Below are 19,132 nucleotides of genomic sequence, written 5' to 3'. Positions count from 1 at the left end.
GTTTGCGTCTCTAGCGACTTCATAAACTTCTCGAATACTTTGGTCAGAACTGTCTCCATTTCCGACGGCGTTGTCGCATCCTTCGCCGAGTGGTCTGCCGACTCAGGCAAATGCTTCGCTCCACTGGCATTCGGCCGCTCATTCGAACCGTTCTGATGATGTATGTCAGACCTTTACATGCACTTTCGAGATCACCGACTACACTCACCTGGTTTGGAGCCGCAAGCGTGGTGTCATGGGGCGATGAGGAGGCTCCAGCAGTGCCCGCGCCGACCAATTTGGATACCTGTGCATACAGGTAAGTGATCCTGTTCGCCGTTCAATTCTGCTCATACTTACTGACGGCTTAGTTCCAGAGCCGCCGCTCTTGCTGGAGCTCGGTTGACGGATGGTATCGCTTGATGACGACATCACATTGGGATCGGGAGTCTTTGCGTGCTCTCCTGAAACCGAGTGCACCGGCGATTCCTACGTTCCACGATACAATCAGTTTTCCCATTGTACCAGTGAGAAACGACAGCGCGCACCTCGGGTGCGCTCATAACAGCGTCGAGTGGTGATCTGTATAGCGTAGACAGAGGGAAGAGGGAAGAGAGAGCGAGAGGACGGGGCAAGGGACACGCAACAAATCGATGCCTTCCGCAGAACTTGAAATACACCGAGGATGGCTGCACATTGCTAACGCTCGGAGGCCTCACGTCTGCCCCAAACTCTGTGGTGCTCAATAAACATGAGCACCACTGGCATCGAGTCCGCAAGGATGCGGGCAGGCTCAGGTTCGCAGAGTAACATGAGAGAGACATGTCATAGATTGCGCGATGTCATCCTGACGCCGTTACATGTTATTAAGTCCCGGGGTCAGCATTGTACCTAACAGGCGAAATCATAAGTAAGTATTAAGGCATACGGAGGCCTACGTGTGGTCTTCGTCAACGCGCAACACGCACTGAGAAGCAACTGCACGCGTACCACCATCAACGAGAGCCCACCGAAGTCATGTAATTCAGCAGCAGGAACAGGTCCTCGTCGAGACAGGTATGGAAGTTGTCAGGCGTGTGATGTGTACGTTGACCTCGAAAGTGTGCAAGAGGCCATGTATCCACAACGAGGCACATAGGAACACAGGTATGTTGGGACCTAGCGTGGCAGCACTGAGTTCGGGCTGACTGGTTCATCACGAGAGAGCGCATTACTCACCAGTCATGTTCAAGGCCAATATCTCGGGAAGCACCCCAACAGCCGTAAGTATGCTTGCGCGGCGAAGGATAATTGGCCCGTCGGCCAGAAATGAGACATCCACATGCCTGTCGGCGGGACACCTACATTCGTGTTCATGAGACGACGCACCACCGGGACCGTGTAGAAAGCACCGAATTAGTGTTCAATTACGATGCATTGCGTGGCACCTCTATTACACTTTTGCTGGTTTCGTAAGTGCCCCACATACAAGCCTCCGTCTGGTTTATCGATTGCTTGCTGAGGGACCGCAGACGTGAGCCGGAAATCAACAATGTGTCGGGGGCCACTCACGTCGAACAAAGAAACGCGTATCCCTGCTGCTGTGTCCAAAACCTCGAGTGTGTGGCTCGGAGATCGTGTCAAAGGTCCAATGTCCACCTATGGGGTTTGTAAGTAGTAATTGGGAGGGTAAAATGAGCGGCAACAGCGGGCGCTTGATGTCCCGCCCGCACGGACCATAAGTTCTCCTTACGCCAGACTTCGAAAGACACTTTAAGGCAGCAAGATACGTGTCCTATGTGTGTGTTGTGCGTGTTCAGAGAATTTGCGTGTACCGCGAGGCAAGCAAGAAGACCATCCCCTCCGTCAAGAACTCGGAGGTGGCAAGTGCAGTGGCTGTCATGTCCGATGAGTAATCAGCATCCGTGCGTGCGTCGAAGATCACATCTTCACCCCTCCTCCTCCTCCTCACCAGCTCACCGGTCACTAGCGATGCCGATTGGAAGTCAATGCAATAAACGATGCGAGTATGTAAAGCAGGTACACACTTCGCCGCTAGAATTGTATCTGCCTCACGCCTCTTGGCCATGGTTTGCCAACCAGGCTCCAGGAGCCGGACGGTCCTCCTCCGGCGTTCATGCCTGCAACCTTGTCAGGGTCCGCGTTTTTCGCGGCGATACAGCTTGACACGACTGTTTAACTTGAGCTTGCTCGAAGCTTAAGGACACGAGTACCGGGCGGTGGCGAGTAGGGTAATACTATCCAAGAAGCCATGAAAAACGTGCTCATGATGTACGGGAAAGATGGGACGTACCGATAGCATAAACCCGAACTAAGAGATACTGTATGGTGGTTGTCACGCTCGGGTCATACGTCTTCACCTACGATTCGGCTATGCAAGCTCAGCGATCCCATAAGGTTTACGCGCATATGAACGAGCGTCAGCCTTTGCAATTCCGTTGATACAGTGCGCGCCGTGCTGTCCTGTCACTTTCAGGCATACCGTCAGCGAACCTCGTCTCTTTGAATGGGTGCACACACCGTTCTGACTTGAGTGAAGTTGAACATAGCATTCGGATTTCGCGCGATGTCTAAGCCGAGGCAGACACAAATGTGATTTAGTGTATCGCTTGAGGCTGACATCTGGGCGCGCGAGGTAGGGATTCAGGCCGAGATTGAGCGCGACTTCGAGGCGTTGCACGGCAGCTCACCGAGCCTCGGAGGAGGAGGAGCGGGCGGCAGGCGCTGGCAAGCGCGGGCGTCAATCAACCATCGCCTTGACCTCCTCAACGGTGCACGTGGCTATCCTCCTCCTCCTCCTCCTCCTCCTCCTCCTCCTCCTCTTGAGTCTTCTCGCCGCGGCGACCACCAGTGTTTCTTCACCAGCCCCCCTGTATCTTGTCTGTCCTCCGCCCCACGGCCGCCAGCCTTTCATCCACCTGATGCTGCTGTGATGCAATGTGCCTTGCTGGCCTCGACCTATCTCCACCAGTGAACTCGAGATGCGCCCGTTTGGGATCGACTCGGTCGCTTTCCCTCACTAGCATGAGGGCGCTGCTGCTCAGTGCCATTTAACCACTGCCCAATATTAGAAAACCGAGCTGCGCACGCATCTCCCGGGTCGCACGCCGAAGACATATCGCCGCCCAGTAGTGTTGCCGCGAGTCGAGGTCGAGCGGCGCCCAGCATCCGCCTCTTCGATTCAACCAGCTACACGCTTGTTTATCACGTCAAATATGGCATTGAAGACAGTGGCGCCCTTCCGCTAGCCGTCCAGACACGAATTCTGGAGAAGACGAGAGGACTCCGAGTCGTTGCATGGGAGGCTCGTGAGAGCGGGAGGCGGTGGTGACAGAGAGACGAAGCTGTGAGTACTGCATGTTTATATTGAAGTCCGTGCAGTGCTGACTGGTAGCTTATTTGTCTACGCAGCTGCTGCTAGTGATGCAGCAGTGACAGAGTCAGGTCCGTCACCCCGGCGCGAGGTACGAGTGTCGCTACTTATCTCAAGGGTAGCATAGAATACTGCGGGTATTCTTTAATGGATGCTACGGCACAGATTGTGGCGGTCATCGTGAAGCATGTTCAGAACTCACAATATAATCTCTTATCTTGTATCTGCTCTTGCTTGTCGCGGCTCGACGGAATACCTTGGTACGCGATAATCCAACAACGATTTCAAGCAGATAAACGGGAGGCGATTCGCACTGAACGAATAGTACATACAATACAGACATTGAACAGCAACACCCCGTTCGTGGAAGTTCCAGGCAATCGGGTCGGCGAACGCATGTGTATCGTAGAACAGTCAGTAAGCCCGTACGCATCAAGACTCCGAGACCATAACTTACGAAAGCATCACAGACAGGTATAAGAAATACAAGAGCGTAGGGATAGCAGCCAAGCGCAATCCAAGACAGATCTTCGTGTATGGGGTTTCGATCGTCCGTCCGTCACTACTGAGTACTGAATGTTGAACGTCAGCAGTCAGCGACGATGATATGTCTAGCAATGTGTGACGTACACGTCATACCCGTCCGTGTCATCCTCCGAATCCCCGATCAGCCGCTGCTCTCGTGCTGGTTGCCCAACTCAGACTCTGCAACTCGGATTGCGCAGGTGCGTCTTCGGTGTCAGGTGTTTCCTCCCATCGCGCGTCGTCGTCTCGGTGTCCATCCGCGTCCTCGCTCGCGCTTTCGACCTCGTCATGAGGGCCTTTGTCCGCGCCCGCGCCGTCGTCAACTACTCCGCGTGTGACATTCGGGTCGTCCGCACGCGTTTCAATGCTATCTAGCGGCTGCAAAGGCTCGGTCTGGGCCGCGTCTTGCCCTTGCTGCCATTCGTCGAGCGTCACAGCGGTCACCGGCAGGGCCCCGCTGACGGCTGGCGATGCGGTGTCCGCACTGGGTATATCTAGTGCTGCGCTCGGGCCAGCGTCCACGCCTCGCATTTCAACGTCGGGTTCCTGCACGGCTGTCGGTCTGAATCCGCGTCCAATGCTGTAGCTAGAGAGAGGATGTGATCAGCAACGAATGAACGAGTATGCTGTGTGGTCCATCGCTTACGTGATTTGCGTTATAGATCGTACCGGACGGCTCAATCGTGGCCTCAGCAGCTCCTGCTCATCCCCGGCTTCCGACTTAGGTTCTGGGTCAATCGACTGCGGGAAGTCGACACGTCGCTCGCCTTCGCTCTGGGGCTCATCCGGAGCACATTTGAGCCATCCTGTCCTGTTGCAAGTGTCAGTGTGTCTTGGACATTCTGAGCATCGAAGATGACTGACCAGTGTTCTAGCTCTGTCCCATAATCCTCCAGGCGCCATCGTGTTCTTGTCACGTACCCTGGCAAGTGAATGCAGAACCCTTGGACCGTCCCTGGCGGTGTCCATACATCACTTTTGAGGAGCCATTGGAGTCGCCGCGCGATGCGGTTTGTGGACATCATCACGTTCCGGCGAATCTCGGTCGTACTCAAGGAACCATAGATGTCGGTTCGGGGCATGCGGGCCAACAGCCAGTCGAGTCTGTATATAGCCGCGGGAGGAAGGTGTCGCATCGTGTCTTGCAGTTCCTTGCGGCACAGCGTTGCCAAGTACATGTCGAACTGTCGGAGCATGTCGGCCAGGTAAGCTCCCCTCAATGGTTCGGCTGGTAATGTATGGTCGTTCTGGACAGACAACATGCATATGACTAGGATGATTGTCGTGATTTGGATGGTGGATACAGGGTCATGGCGTGCGCATACCGTCGCGACTGCAGCCTGTATGCATTGCCAGTCTATGCCAAATTTGAGCTTACACTCTATACAACTGGAGCGGACAGTTGACATACCTTGGACGTCGTGCAGACGATATAACTTGGTTCGCGGCGCACAGTCATATGATCTCGCCTTCTGCATCGCACCATTGTGGATGGCATTGGCGTACGTGGTGTCCTCCGCAAGGAAATCAATCGTCACGTACACGTTTTGTATAACATCCAAGGTGGCCTTTTGTTGTTTCGTGGACAGCCGACTATTGCACAAACGCTGAAACAAAAACATGCAGGCCTGGATTCCATCGGCGAGAGGCATAGCGCGGATCAATCCAGCCAACATGCAATAGTTTGAGTCCCAACCGAGAGCCTGAGTGTCTGTCTGTGGGCGAATGAACGTGTCCAGCACCATGCGACCTATCACAGTGGTGGAGGTGCTGTTCAGAACATCAGACTGCAGTTGACTACCAGATTCCCGAGCAGAGGGTCTGGACACCCGTGAACGCGGATCCTGTCGTTTTGATAAGGCGACGAAAGCCGTCTGACCTATTTCCGTAACATTGGTGATTGCTCGGGCGATAGGCATCGCTCGCATGCAGGTTCCCATTGCGCGAAGGACGTCTGTGTCGTCTGCGATGGAGTATATGTCCGTAAACAGGGACTTCTCTTCTCTGCGGGTTATCAAGTTGTCCAGGTACAATTGTTCATGTGCCAGCCAGTCAGTCGTCGTCATCAATGTACGTGCGCGTGCTTCACGCTGAGCAAGGAATTGACGAATCCCCTCCATCCAACGGTATATCTGACGCGCGCGTAGAGAAGAATGCCATACCGGAGGCCGAATCCCGAGGCAAGCAGTGATCATGCGATGGAGACGCAAGGAGGGCCAGTAAGCTACCCATCGTATCGATCTGCAGGCCTGGCATATCCACCACGCCTGAGGTGATTTGTAGGGACTGTAACCCACCAATGCCGGCGACACGGATGTGAAAGCGAGAAAGAGGAGCAGGGCGCCGACGCAGAACGTGCTTGGGACAGCAATGTCGAAGCCAAGCTCTGAGAGGTACCCCGCAAACCCGACGAGGAAGAGGACGAGGGCCACCTGAAGTAGAAGCGGAAGGATGCTGACCATGTACTCCACTTTCCACTCTTCCAGTGCACGTCTACGGAGCTGCCACGTCCAAGCCTTCTGGGATGCGTCTTGCAGGCCGGCTTGCTCGGTCGCGTGGAAGTTCAGCCATTGATTCACGGCTAAAGCGATGGATGCCGCGCTGAGACTGAAGACCAGGGCGACGAACCACAGCGAGGCAATCCAACGGGGTGCAGTGGGTGGCGAGGGGGAGCTTATAGACGAGGAATTCGTACGACCCGTCAGTATCCGCGCCGAAACCGAGGACTCGGAGCTGGCGGCGGCGACAACGGTGTTCGTAGCCGTGTTACCGAGTTGCGCGGATATGCGCTCAAGAATGGCCGTGTTGGGGTCAGGTGCTGGCAGCAGAACGGCATAGTACTGAACCACGAAAGCGGTGAGGACGGCAGAAAACAAGCCGGCCTACAAGGGAATCACCTCTTAGTCGTGCTTCGCGTGCGCTCGATCAACGGTGTGGACGCAACTCACAAAGACGAGTAGTGCGTTAATTTCATTCCGCCATCGTTCTACACGGTCCTTTTCGTAGGCCCACGCTGTATCCGCCAGTTTCAACCAAGCGTCTGGTGCCTCTGTTGGGTCCCGTGGCTTCATGAACTTCTCGAGTACGTTGAAGAGAGCCTTTTCCTGTTCTGACCGCGCTGTTCCCTGCGCTGGAGGGTCTTTTGATAGCGGATCTTCCGCCCTATCCGTTTGCTCACGCGGGTTCTGATGGTGCATATTGGACTATGATCAATTGATGCATAAGAGAATTATCGATGTTCGTGCTCAGGCTCACCTGATTCGGAGGTGTAGATGCAGATTTACGAGACAATGGGGAGGCCCCCGTAGTCTCTCCACCATCCAGGTTTGATGACTGCCATGCATATAGGTGAGCAATCCCGTCTGCCCTTCAAAATCGCAAATACTCACTGACGGCCCGGAGCCGTTGCCTCCGCCAGAGCCTGAGCTCGTTAAACGACGGTGGTGATCGGAAAAGGCACCCCGCTGGGGTCGGGAGCCATCGCGTCCTCTTCGACACCCTGGTTTAGTGGGGTCAAAGAATCGGCCGACGGTTCCTATACAGTCCACGGATACAACGGCGATATCAGTTTACGTGTCGTGCCAGTGAAGAACGACGGTGCGTACCTCGGGTGGGTCCATGATGATGTTGTATGGCGGTCAGTGTATCTTACAGCGATGGGGACGGGTAGGGAAAGCGAGAGGACGACGGAGGATCGTCTCAAACAGCTGTCTCAATTGTGAAACCTCACGTAGGTCACGGCAAATGACAGAGCTCCCACAGGGGAGGACGCCGAGACTAGCCATCGGATGTTGGAAGCCGAGGATGTATGTCGTCGAAGTGGTGCTGAATGGAGAGCCACACCGCCAAGCTTCAAGTCCGCAGGGTTTGGACGCTCACGTATTGATATGGAAGGGAAGGTATGTACATGCAATGGGCTGTGCGATAACAATGTAACGCTGTTACGTGGTGCACGGTTCCGGCGGCCACATTGTACCAACAGGGCAACCATGATTGGACGAGACGTACCCGGGTCGTACAGAAGCGTGTGGTCTCTGTGGTGTCCATGAGCAGCCGCCGAGGCACTGCATCGGGGCCGCCCGGATGCCTTCAATTTCCCGGGGGCATAGCCTTGCGAAGCTGTCCAGAATAGCGAAAGATTTCTGTCGAGAGACGCGATCAAAAGAGTTGTTAATCGTGTCATAGCCTCGCAAGAGGGAAGAGACAATGTTTGTAACGAGACGCGTTGGAGTGCTCACATTGGGATCTAGAGCGACCGCACAGATCCGAACTTACCGAGACGAGAGAACGCGTGTAACGTACCAGTCATGTTCCCGACCGATATGTCGGGCAGCACCCCGACAGCTAACTGGGTTTGCGGGGCAGGGAGCCACTCACCCGTCGGCCGGGAATGAGATTGGCGCGTGCCTGTCGGGACACGCGTCTCATAAGGTGACATTCGCAGCAGGCCTTTGCGCTTACATACAGGCGCAAAGCCGTGTCGAAGCTGATTCGGCTCACGCAAGAGCAGTACCGGCATTCGCGGCAGCCGCCTCAGTTGTGTTCAGTGTGCGACTGGCGACCACAATATGAACCTTCATACGAGGCTTCCATGGTGCGTGTCGTCTGCATTAGACGTCCGCTCCCAGATATCGAGCACTGCCAAGTTCATCGGACGACACGCCACTGAGGCTGGCCGGCGGGCACGGGAAACGCAAAGGGAAGGCGCGGGGGCGGGAGAGAAACGTCGGGAGGAGAGAGCTGCAGCCAGAAGCAGAGGAGAGCACGCAGAGAGCGGTGCTCGTGAGTGAGCGAGAGGGGCCAGTGGGGGACTTGAGCTTGAGCCGCAAGCCTGAGAGACGGGAAGAGCACTGACGCGGGACGCGGCAGCCAATCAGGAGTGCAAGAACGCGTTTGAGCGCTCCGACGGGCGTCGTTCACAGGCCGTCGACCGACTCCAGGAACTCCGAGGGAGCGTTGAATTGCTGCGATGATATGCGAACAAGTGGAGGTCTGCTACGAAATGGGCGACAGGAAGTGTCTGAGTCAGGTACATACATGCAGGGTCTGCGTCGGGCTCGTCTCAGTTGCGGACGCCGGGACAGGGTGAACGGAAGCCTCTCGCGCACGCCTCAGCGGCGCGGTTCAATCGCTCGTCTCTGGAGACCGGCTCGTGTGTCTATCTTGAGCAGGGCGACACCCAGCGACACCCAGTGCACGAACCAGCACGGCATGCGAATCCCTGGAGAGGCCCGGGTCGCCGTATAGATTGCCCGGTCGAGCGAGCCCAGAATGCCGGTTCAGTGCGAACGACCAAATTAGACCTGAATGTCGTATCATCCAGCGCTTTGATGCTCGTCAAGGAGGCGGATGCCATTTGAGCAGCGCCGCGCCGTAGACTTGACGACGAGCCTACTGGCCGTTGCGCGATGGATGCTGGGTGTCCCGGTATGCGGTGGGCCTCAGGCTCGCGGCGTGTGACAGCTCAGAACGCAGACGCGACAGGTCGTCGTCAGCCTCGATGCATTCAAGGGTAACAGACGACTCACCTTGCTGCCTAGCGTGGATCAGTCCCTGCCACCCGTCGGAGCATCGGTAACCCAGCGGCGACAGCGCATCGTCCACCGGTGAGCTTGAACCACGAGACGGCCGTCCGGCAGGACTCGGTCGTGGTGCTCGCGGATGTCTTCAAGAAGTCCGTCGGTTCGTGTTTCTACTGTTCGTGAGCGCGTGGACAGGGAGACGACCTGCGCTCGCACCTTCCTCTGCTCGCTACTGCCCTCCTCCCTCTCGCCTTCCATCCTCGTCTTGCGCGCATCCAGCCTTCCGGCTCCTGCTACGTCCATCCTCTGTTCGATCTTGTGTGATTTGTGCTGATTATTCGTCCCAGGTCTCTCGGTGAACGTCGTAGTACGGCGAGTTGATCCCGACGCGTCGGGCTGCGCCTCCACCCTTAAGTGACGTGCGTCTGTGCGTGGGCTGATGCTCGTACCGCCTGACGCGTCCACACCAGCTCCCGTTCTCGCCTTCCACGTCTCGTCTTGTCCAACCCACCCGCCTTGCTCGTGTCCCCCATACGTACGTCGCATCTTCATCCTGACTTAGTGCGTGCTGACGTAGCTCGCCCGTCGTCAGTGAAGATCGCGGCACACGACACACGGACACGTACCGCCACTCAACCCTCTCCAGCGCCGCCAGCTCAGGAGGCCATTCTGCGGGCTGCAGAGCAGTCAACCAAGTCGCACATACCGAGCTGGAAAGCGTCAAACGCGTGTCTCAGGCCACCCGTTCACGGACCCTGGCCGTACAGTAGCACACGGGTGCTAGACGCGACTGTGATCCGCATCGACGTGCGCGGCGCGTAGAGATGGCGAGATTGGGATCGAGAGAGGCGGCTGGCCACCCAAGTGCGACAGAGGGAACGTTGGGTGCAACTACGAAGTGGGAGTCGCGACGGGGACGTAGCTGGCGTACGATCAGACAGCGTCGTGCGTGCGCGTGAGCATTCGAGATGCTTACCCAGCTAGTACGGTACCACGCGTGTCTTCACGCCATCCGTCCGTGCGCGTCCGTCCTCGCGTTGCTGGCCTGCCGATACGTAGAGCCCGTGCCGAGTGGTCGTCCGCTGGCCGAGTCGACGCTTCTGTGTGGGAGGCCGAGGCAGCGTCCAGGAAATTGAACATTTGAACTGTGAAGGAAAGAGAAGGACGTGCGGTTGAGCGTGAGCCTCGGAAGTAACTCGGAAGTAAATTTAGCGTCCGCTGAGCGCCGCAGATTGCATCTTTACCGGACGTTTGCAGCTTTGGACCCTCCTTTTGGCCTCCTCGTCGGATTGTGCGTCTGCGCCATGCTCGACCGGTCATCATTCCTCCGCAGAACACCAACGGTAGACGCACCGCGGAGAATGCGGGGATTGTGACACGCCATGCATGCGGACGTTGGTAAGTACTAGTATATGGAGGACATGCCAGTCACCAGTGGAGGGTGGAGGTCGGACGGGAGGCTGGACCCCGGTCGGCGGCGAGCGGAGCGACTCTCAATGACGTGAGTTGCGTCTCACAAGTACTCTCTCGGAGTCTATGGTGATTACGCAGATTTCCCGGGCACAAGCTCCGCGCAGGTAAGTAGTCCGCCTCGACCTTGAGCTGTACTTGGTCCTCACTCATCCTTGCCTACTTCTTGGCCATCGTCTCGTTGTACGCCTTCTTCACTGCAATGCATACGTCCCTCACTGCATCAGCCACTACCAATGCCCGCGGACTGAGAGTCCTGCGCTTATCCTCGCGCGAACGTCGACGTTCTCGTAGCGCATATCCACATCTCCATTACTCGTTCTCCGACATTTATCGACGAAATGAAGGCTGATTGGTGGACTGGCCGATGTTGCGGCTGCTGGGGTTTCTTTCTTCCAAGAGTGTCGCGAAGCTCGACGGCTTCGCCTCGCCCGTGTCTCCCCACACATGTCCATTGCCTCGCCCGCGTACCAGCCCGTGTACGCCTCCGAGTCGCCTCGTCGCAGCCGTATGCGGTGCACCCGCGCCCCGCGGCGAAGCCTGTCAACCGTCCATTCGGTGCGTTGTACGCGGGCAACGACCAGCATGTGGCGCATCCGGTCAACTTGGATGCGCTGCAGCAGGGCGCCGGACAGGAGAAGAGATGGCAAACTCGAGGATACGGTCCGTCGCGATATATCTGCAACACGTCATCCTGCCCATCATGATGTCTTTCTCTTCCCTGCAGATAGCCACCTCCGCCGCTGGCGGTGTTGGCTCCGGCGCCAGTGCTGCGATGGCACTGGCATCGTCGGTACTGTCTTTTCAGACCTCTCCGCTTCCGCGCTGCCAATACCGTCATGACGGTCGTTACTACTTCCTCGTCTGGCTGCCTTTTATATGCTGCCTTTTCTGTATTGACTGATGGGTGGGCTGTCGTACTCTGCAACGATGGCGGTCTGCATACATGCACTAGCAATGGGATGTTCGGTTGGCAAGTAGTAGAGTCCAATGGGGGTGCGCGTGCAATGGGCCGCCAAACATGAGGCGACCCAGCGATCCCTCTCGACGGAGGGATTGAGGTGAGCTGTCTCAGCTTTACGCCTGCGTCTGGGCGGCGTTAAGGATCGTCACACCCAAGTCACGCCTGGTGAGGTGTCCCGATTACAGGTCATTGCGCGTGGCCAACAGTTACTCGACACGCATTCAAGTTATGCTGTGTGAGTGCTTCTACTCAACTCACGTTAAATGAAGAACCCGTCTGTGATCCGCACAGCTCTCACCTCGAAGCAGATATCCGGCCGCCTTTGAATGCATGTGGTCATCGTAGATGCCTCGTGCGGGCGATGCAGCAGAGATATGGATGTGAAGACGTAGACAGATGCGTCTACATCCGAAGGCGGATGGGGAGGAGCCTCTCGCCAATAGGAGCAATGCGGTAACTGACATCTGTATCTGAACAGCTTCGAGGCTTCGTGGAATGATGAAGTTGAGTTTGAAGATGTGTATTGCGGGTGCAATGTCTGACATCCGGTTCTTCTTTTCATGTATCTGCGATGGTGAGCCGTGGGAGAGACTGCGGTCCTTCGCTGTGCAAGGATGAACGGCGACGACGCTGTGCAAGGCAAGCATCGCGGGTACAGCAGATGCCAGTGAAAAGGTTCTGGACAGCGGTACGCTATAGCTCCCGACCTACATAAGCTGCGGTGGATTCGAAGGTGAGTCCTGTGGACTTCTGGTCATCTGCTGTCCTTTGGAACCTCGGAAGCTGACCCTCGAGTGGCCCAGATAGATGGGTGAACGCCTCATTTCCGGGCAGGCAAACATCGGGGTGCATCGACGATGATCCATTCGTGCGAGCATTGCAGGCAAGACGGTGTGGCACTGCTTGTCAGTGGACGGATAACGTTCCTCAGATCGTATGTGATCATATACGTGATCTATCTATATTGCAAGACCGATTCTCTTTTGCTGGGTAGTCATGAATGCTGTGGAGCACTCGAGCTTCGTGAAGTTGCGAGCTCATGGCGGGTCCGCGCGATGTACGAGTCTACGACAAAGCACGCGTTGAGCTAGTTCGTGGCTTCTCTTAACACAGGTGCGATGGTGAGCTCGTTTCAGATTTGGCTGTATCGTGTCAGTCTGCATCGAACGAACAGATGCACGCCGCACGAGTGTCACCGCCATGCTACAGAAAATCCGGCGAGAACCCCCGATCACGGTACCGCCTTCGTCTTCGAGCTCCATGTCCATTTCGCGAGACGTTTTGATCCAAAATGATTTCATTCGCAGCACGGTGTGAGCACAGTCGATGCTTGGAGAGTGGCATATTACAAGTTCCCGTCTCGCGGAACCTCCTGCCGGTCGATCTTCGTGTTGCGGTCGTCGGTCTCAACAACCTGTCTCGACGTCGGCCACCGACACCAAGCCAGCGAGCCAAGATCGCGTTGGAGATCGTCGGCCCCAGCCCGCCCTCTCGCCCCAACCTCAACAGAAGCGATCCCACCCCGGTCTGGCACCCTCTGCTCAATCACCGCTCGACCTGCCGACGTTGTTGCTCAGCACCCACACGAGGCACGCGATGACGGTCGCGTGGTCGTCCGTGATACAACTTAGTCGCTATCCTCTGAGTGCCTCGTCGGCGCATGCCAGTGAGGAACTGCTCGTGGTACTGTACCCTTGACTGATCTCGAGCTTGACGAGGGACGCGCCTTGACGGGATCGACTGCTATACAATACACGGATGCAACAGAGATATAGTTAGTCTTCCTGCTCTGCCAGCGAAAATGACAGTGCGCACCTCGGACGGGTCCATGACGGCGTCGGATGTTGCCAATCAATCTAGCATAGAGAGATGCAACGGGGCCGAGAAAGTGAGAGGACTATGGCAGGGCGGGGTGAAAAGCGACTACGTGTAGGGGACTCAGACGCATGGCTTCACGTAACTTAGCTCGGGTGTAGGACACGCAACGACGTGCAGGGCCCGGGGCTGTACACAGAAGCCCTCCACCGTAAAGCGCCGCATCGCATATTTCCGACGCGATCGAGGACGTATACCACCGAGTCTGAGCTGCGGCCTGTGCACGTGCTCTAATGGACAGATACACCGCTGAGTTGCCGCTGAGTACTGAGTACTGACTCTACTGAGAAAGTGATCTTGCGGCTGGATCTCAGGCTGAGCCTGACCGCAGATGGGCGCTCGTCCCGCACGCGCCTCGACCTTTCTTCCGACGGCCACGACTTGTGTTCTCGACAGAGCTGACGACCTACTGCGCCATGTTTGACGTATGCGACGGCGTGTTTCTCCTAGTCAAGACGACCGCTGGACCTAGACGAAGCGACAGACACTACCATCATAGGTTAGTACTTACTGGAGGAAGTACTAGCATCTGCGAAGCGCCTAACTTGAAGATCACATCTTTACCAGTCGTCCGATGCTGTGCGCGATCAAGTCTGCGCTATCCTCGACTACTCATGCAAGCTGTTCTGCAGTACATCCTCAAGCCACGCACGTAGAGCGCCGAGGTTATCGCACGCCGCGCACCATCGGTCATGTGGGAATGTGGGAATGCAGGGGAGATGGCCTCCCGCCCTTCGTTGTACATAACCCCCGGCGCCCGCACTATGGCCATTGCTACTCACCAAGATCCGCTGATACCATCGTCAGTTATGGAGCAAACTAGTTGGAAAGTGAAGTAAACCTTGCTTTTCTCCGCAGCTGCACGATGAGTCTTCGTCCACACTTGATCATCTTCCACTGTTCAACTTGAAGGTGCTTTGATCTCGACGGACTCGCCAAGTTCCGTGTTTTCTACAGAGGAATCGATGCCCCAAAAGTAGTTGCATTTACAGCATGCACTTTATACAAGGTGCAATCACTGTCTGTATGGTGGTAGGACATGCCAGTGCGGAGCCTGTATGGCCGCATATGGATCAGACCTCGCGCGCTTCATTTCGCAGGAAGATCGCCGCACCAGGATTTGACATAGGTGTCCTATTTGGGCGTGTATCGCTGCACCAGGATCGGACATATGGGCGCCTTGTCTGGAGTCCTATGATCCCCTCCTCCACGATGAATCATCATTGGTAAGTACATGAAGCTCTACCACCTGATACTCAGATATCAATCTGAGCTTCTCAATTGCACCATTGATACGACACCGCAGAAGAGATGGGTTCTCCGTCGAGGTGCCTCATTGGTACCTACTTTGCCCGAGTCGTGGTAAGTTACAACTGGGCCAGTCCGGGTGGCGGGTCGTTAGTTGTGATTGGTGATAGCGGTAAACAAAGTCCACGTATCATAAAGCTTGGACATCGTGTCTCTGTGTATGCGATGTCCAAGTCAGATACGGCGAAGCTGCGCCCTTGGACTGTTCAGTTTGCTGCAACCTCAACCATTCTGCCGAGTACTATGTCTACCCTACAACTCAATTTGAACCCTACGATGGGCAGTGTGTTAATTGGCGCACTTTTCTCCGCATTGTGAGTTTTTCCCTGGTACTGCCTCGCCCTGAGGGACCCGAACTGATTCGTTGCACCGGCAGGTTCTACGGCTCGACATTGGCTCAAGTCGCGTATTACTCTTGGCACTATCTGCGCCGCGACAGACTACTCGTGAAGACACTCGTGCGTTCTGTGTTTGTCACGACGCAGTATAGCTCTGATTTTTGGCGGATCATTCAGGTGTTCTGCACATTGTTGGTGCGAGGGTTTGACGCTCGGTAGTATGGGACTGACTACTAGGTCGACAAGGACGCTCGACACGGTCATAACCATCTCGGACGTCGGCGTATGTGGCCTCCAGATATCTTAATTTCCTCCTTATGCTGAGCGAGGTTGATCATATGGCAGATTGTATGGTCCTACGTTGTCCAGGGCCACGCGCAGCTACTTGCCCTTACCGTCGTGCCGAAGTACTTTTGATCTGCTCGCATCGCCTGCTTTCTTCTAACGCAGAGTTCTCTAGAATTTTTGCAGTGAGTTTTGTAGACTTCTCGTTGGAGGCTCAGCCGTCGAATATCAATGACATAGGTGCAATATGCGATGTTGGTGCGGATATCCTTCTCTCGAACAATTGAGCAAACATAATACACGACTGATAACTTGAATCCGACCAGCGCGCGACTATATGCGTTGTTCAAATGTATCCAAATCCACCGGCTCTAGCACTGCTACGTGAATTCTGACTCATATCACGATATGTAGCTTCTATATCCACGGAATTTGGCGACGTGGGTCTAATCCTGCATCTGGTGGCTAATGCTGAACCCTCTACGTTTGTCAGTATTTGGGCAGTCCAGATCAACGTATAACTTAATGCGACTGACAGTGACTATCCCCCCCGTGAGCGCACTTCTCCATTCATCGGAACGCTGCATGCTGACATGGACATGCCTGAGATAGATGGTACTGTCTCTACTGGCTTTCAGTGAGTTATATGTCGGGAAGATCATGATCGCTTGACTGTACGGTGACCACGCACGATGCTAGTATCCGGCCTCGGTGAGATGGCATAATCCATAGCAGATCGCCGCGGCGCTGACGACTCCTTCGCCATTGACAGTGGGAGTCTACGATACTGCGTAAGCAGAGCTGTGGGTCACGAATGGCCGCACATTGACTTGTTCCAGTACGCACGGCTGGATTATCACGAATACTCTTCGCCCAGACGTGGTAAGCCTCTAGGCCAAGTACGATGAACTGATTTGAGGCGACAGACACGCAGGTACCGAGCGCAATCAATAATTGTGCCGCTGCAGGGGCGGACGTATGTATATGCATTGCCCTCTGTTGGATGTTGCGCAGCAGGATGACGGGCTTCAAAAAGTGTGTAATTTCTCTGCATTTCGATCCGTACCGGGCTGACATGTGCGCCTGAAGCACCGACAATGTCATCCGGACACTTACAGTCTACATCGTCAACCGCGGGATCCTCACGACGTGCGTTTTGCCGATCCCACTGGACCATCTCGCTGACTCCAGAATGATCGCCTTCAAGCGTAATACAGATCGTTAATCTAGGAATGGTTCGTCATTGTGTTTGACACTCGTCAGCGCCCCGAGCTAAAAAGCGCCGCGATAGTTTCTGTCTTCCATCGCACCCAGCACGTTGACGTGGTTCATCTTCAACTGTGCGGGAGTCAAGAGTACGTCCCAGCATCTCTACTCTGGTGCTCAAACTCACCGCGTTTCCCTCGCAGTGTATGTTAACTCGATGATGGCCGTGTAAGCAACAATCATGGGCTTCCATCGTCTGCGCTAACTTGCACCTTATACACACTTCCTTCAGCCTGAATGCTCGCCAACACCTGAATTCCGGCAGTGACGAGGTGTCCTACGTATCCGGCTTCACAGAAGGCACGGCTAACTTGAAGGTTGGCGCTAGGAAGGTTACAGCCACGGATCCGGAGACTGTTTGCTTGGATACGTACTGCGGATGATAGTCTGTCTCGCTATCCTTAGTCGAGACTTCCTGACTCGTGGTGTCGTGGTGTTGCCGCTCTTGTCAGTCGAGGACGCCCGAGTATGTGCTTCAGTGCCAGTGTACGCTGTTTCCACAACCACTATGGCTCTAATGCTATGCTATTCTATTTTCCGGAAGTACTGACAAGATGATGCTTGCAGTGGCGCTGTTCTGAAGCAGTCGGTGTGTCGACGACGGCGGAGAACGTGTTTGGAAGGAATGGTCGCCGTATGGCACTCGGTCATAAATGCGGCGTGCGGAGGTAAATTAAGCATCCGCGAAGCGCCTAAGATCACATCTTTACTGGTCCTCAACTCAACGGCAACTGGTCGTCCTCAAGGGCCCTGTGCGGTGTCGCGCATCTACGCTGTCCGACTTGGCGACTCGTCGCTCCACCGCAGAGCACCCACAAGCCACAGATGGAGAGTCCCAGAATTGTCACGCGCCGCGGATTAGCGGTCGTGTGGAAGCCACGGCATGATATGGGAGAGCCCGAGAGGGCTGGACCTCGGTGAGTCGCCGCGAGCAACTTGCACACATTAGCAAGAGCTGCCTTGCTCACCCTGTCTTTATGCTGTTCGCATAAAGATATAAAACTAGCGACAGGTCTTGTAGATGTCGTCGCGAGCCCGACCGATGAATGGCCTGTCGTCGACCAGTTCGTTGACAGCAGCGCGCATGTATGCGGTCTCCCGATCTAGCGGACAGCACTGCATGCGCGTTGTACGCACCATTCCCTCTCCCCCGCTGCTTCCGACGTTTGCGGGCCGATGGGACTTGCCTGCACCGAGCCTATAGAGCGGACGAGGGGCCAGGGCACAACAGTTGGACACCCGAGGAATGATGCGACTGGCGAGGGCATAGTGGATTAAAGAAGGGGAGCAGTGCAGCGGAAAGCGACTCGAATCCATGTCGCTTCAATAAGGAGAGTCGACCGCGCGGCGCGTGGTGGTATCGGATGCAGCCTCGTACGTCGCGCACACGAGCACTTAAACGACGCTTAATACAATAACCACCAAAGTGCGAAGGTTCGGAAGCCCTCTCGCTGAGTCGCCTTCTACGTCTCGCCCCAGTGCGCTAGGCTCGTCATCCGTCTGCCAAGACAAAGAGCCCATGCCGCTCTCCATCCTCCACTCACGCTCACGCACGTCCAGTGCAAGAGCTGAGAGAGACGCGCTCCCGCTCCTTCGAACGGTTTCCCGTGCTGGCCTCGATTATTGTTGATGTGAGTTCCCTTTCGGTGTCGTGTACCTGAGATGTCACGGTCCGACTCTACGCTTATGCTGATACCACGCAAGGATGCGCCTGCGACAACGACGAGTCATATCAAGTACCTCATGCGCCGCAGCAACACGGCAACTTCTCGGCCTGTGGCAGCTGCACATTTAGCTCCGTGTGCTTGAGGACGAGACCCCGACGACATCGTTTTTCGCCACTCCCAGGAGGATTACTGGTACATAGGAGATTCTCCGGAACAATTGCGGGAACGTGTGGTCTTGCGGAGAGTAGTCTCAGGTATGTATCCCCGGTGCGATTCAGATGGTTGCCGTACTGACGCGAGGCTCGCAGAGCCTCATCTTCATCTATCCACGAGGCCTTCGGCAATCCATGCACGTACTACAAGCGTTATCTCCGCGTCCTCGACTTAGCACTAAGCAGACGCGGCCCCGTCCCTACCTCGCGCGCCCCTCATCATTGGGTAAGACCACGCAGGACTCCGGCAGGAGTGGTTTCGGACGATTGTTCTTTGAAGACCACGTCGCGCTTTCAAAATCGTTGACTATTTGTTCCCGCGTCCTCAATCATATGTCGGTGAGTTCA

The 19,132-nt window shown here is 55.6% G+C and overlaps 6 protein-coding genes across 6 annotated transcripts; 3 read left to right on the top strand and 3 right to left on the bottom strand.

Moving 5' to 3' along the window:
* Window positions 1–4,051: 4,051 nt before the first annotated feature.
* On the top strand, window positions 4,052–4,535 carry B0H18DRAFT_1007640 (uncharacterized protein). The gene has a single exon (XM_048028741.1). The coding sequence runs from the start codon at window positions 4,242–4,244 to the stop codon at window positions 4,461–4,463; it is 222 nt and encodes a 73-aa protein (XP_047893410.1). The 5' UTR covers window positions 4,052–4,241; the 3' UTR covers window positions 4,464–4,535.
* Window positions 4,536–4,752: 217 nt separating this feature from the next.
* On the bottom strand, window positions 4,753–5,187 carry B0H18DRAFT_1007637 (uncharacterized protein). The gene has a single exon (XM_048028740.1). It carries the CDS (start codon window positions 5,141–5,143, stop codon window positions 4,850–4,852), a length of 294 nt encoding a protein of 97 aa, XP_047893409.1. The 5' UTR covers window positions 5,144–5,187; the 3' UTR covers window positions 4,753–4,849.
* Window positions 5,069–5,508, top strand: B0H18DRAFT_1007636 (uncharacterized protein). Its single transcript, XM_048028739.1, has 2 exons — window positions 5,069–5,234; window positions 5,289–5,508. Exons 1-2 carry the CDS (start codon window positions 5,138–5,140, stop codon window positions 5,486–5,488), a joined length of 297 nt encoding a protein of 98 aa, XP_047893408.1. The 5' UTR covers window positions 5,069–5,137; the 3' UTR covers window positions 5,489–5,508.
* Window positions 5,509–5,723: 215 nt separating this feature from the next.
* On the bottom strand, window positions 5,724–6,948 carry B0H18DRAFT_933426 (uncharacterized protein; the record flags this gene model as incomplete). The annotated part of the gene is made up of 2 exons (XM_048041752.1): window positions 5,724–6,759; window positions 6,826–6,948. Coding segments are annotated over 2 exons (1,158 nt in total), but the record flags the coding sequence as incomplete, so codon positions are not given.
* A 2,053-nt stretch (window positions 6,949–9,001) lies between these two features.
* B0H18DRAFT_954913 (uncharacterized protein) lies at window positions 9,002–12,480 on the bottom strand (the record flags this gene model as incomplete). Its single annotated transcript, XM_048042301.1, has 10 exons — window positions 9,002–9,180; window positions 9,406–9,430; window positions 9,616–9,952; window positions 10,026–10,109; window positions 10,376–10,804; window positions 11,019–11,066; window positions 11,104–11,548; window positions 11,680–11,791; window positions 11,816–11,958; window positions 12,132–12,480. 10 exons carry the CDS (start codon window positions 12,478–12,480, stop codon window positions 9,002–9,004), a joined length of 2,151 nt encoding a protein of 716 aa, XP_047893406.1.
* A 2,217-nt stretch (window positions 12,481–14,697) lies between these two features.
* B0H18DRAFT_360518 (uncharacterized protein) lies at window positions 14,698–17,459 on the top strand. Its single transcript, XM_048037756.1, has 21 exons — window positions 14,698–14,934; window positions 15,015–15,330; window positions 15,393–15,474; window positions 15,532–15,545; window positions 15,601–15,637; window positions 15,700–15,761; window positions 15,815–15,824; window positions 15,880–15,897; window positions 15,966–15,991; window positions 16,054–16,079; window positions 16,133–16,191; window positions 16,252–16,276; window positions 16,339–16,350; window positions 16,412–16,430; window positions 16,479–16,521; window positions 16,574–16,674; window positions 16,729–16,788; window positions 16,847–16,874; window positions 16,931–16,994; window positions 17,049–17,073; window positions 17,138–17,459. The coding sequence occupies exons 2-21, from the start codon at window positions 15,020–15,022 to the stop codon at window positions 17,286–17,288; spliced, it is 1,173 nt and encodes a 390-aa protein (XP_047893405.1). The 5' UTR covers window positions 14,698–14,934; window positions 15,015–15,019; the 3' UTR covers window positions 17,289–17,459.
* The last annotated feature ends 1,673 nt before the right edge of the window (window positions 17,460–19,132 follow it).

This window comes from Fomitopsis serialis, assembly GCF_022376445.1.
Source record: "Fomitopsis serialis strain Sig1Antser10 chromosome Unknown B0H18scaffold_33, whole genome shotgun sequence".
NCBI classification, from domain to species: domain Eukaryota; kingdom Fungi; phylum Basidiomycota; class Agaricomycetes; order Polyporales; family Fomitopsidaceae; genus Fomitopsis; species Fomitopsis serialis.
Note: the sequence above shows the minus strand (reverse complement) of the source record. Positions and strands in the feature narration are given on the sequence as shown.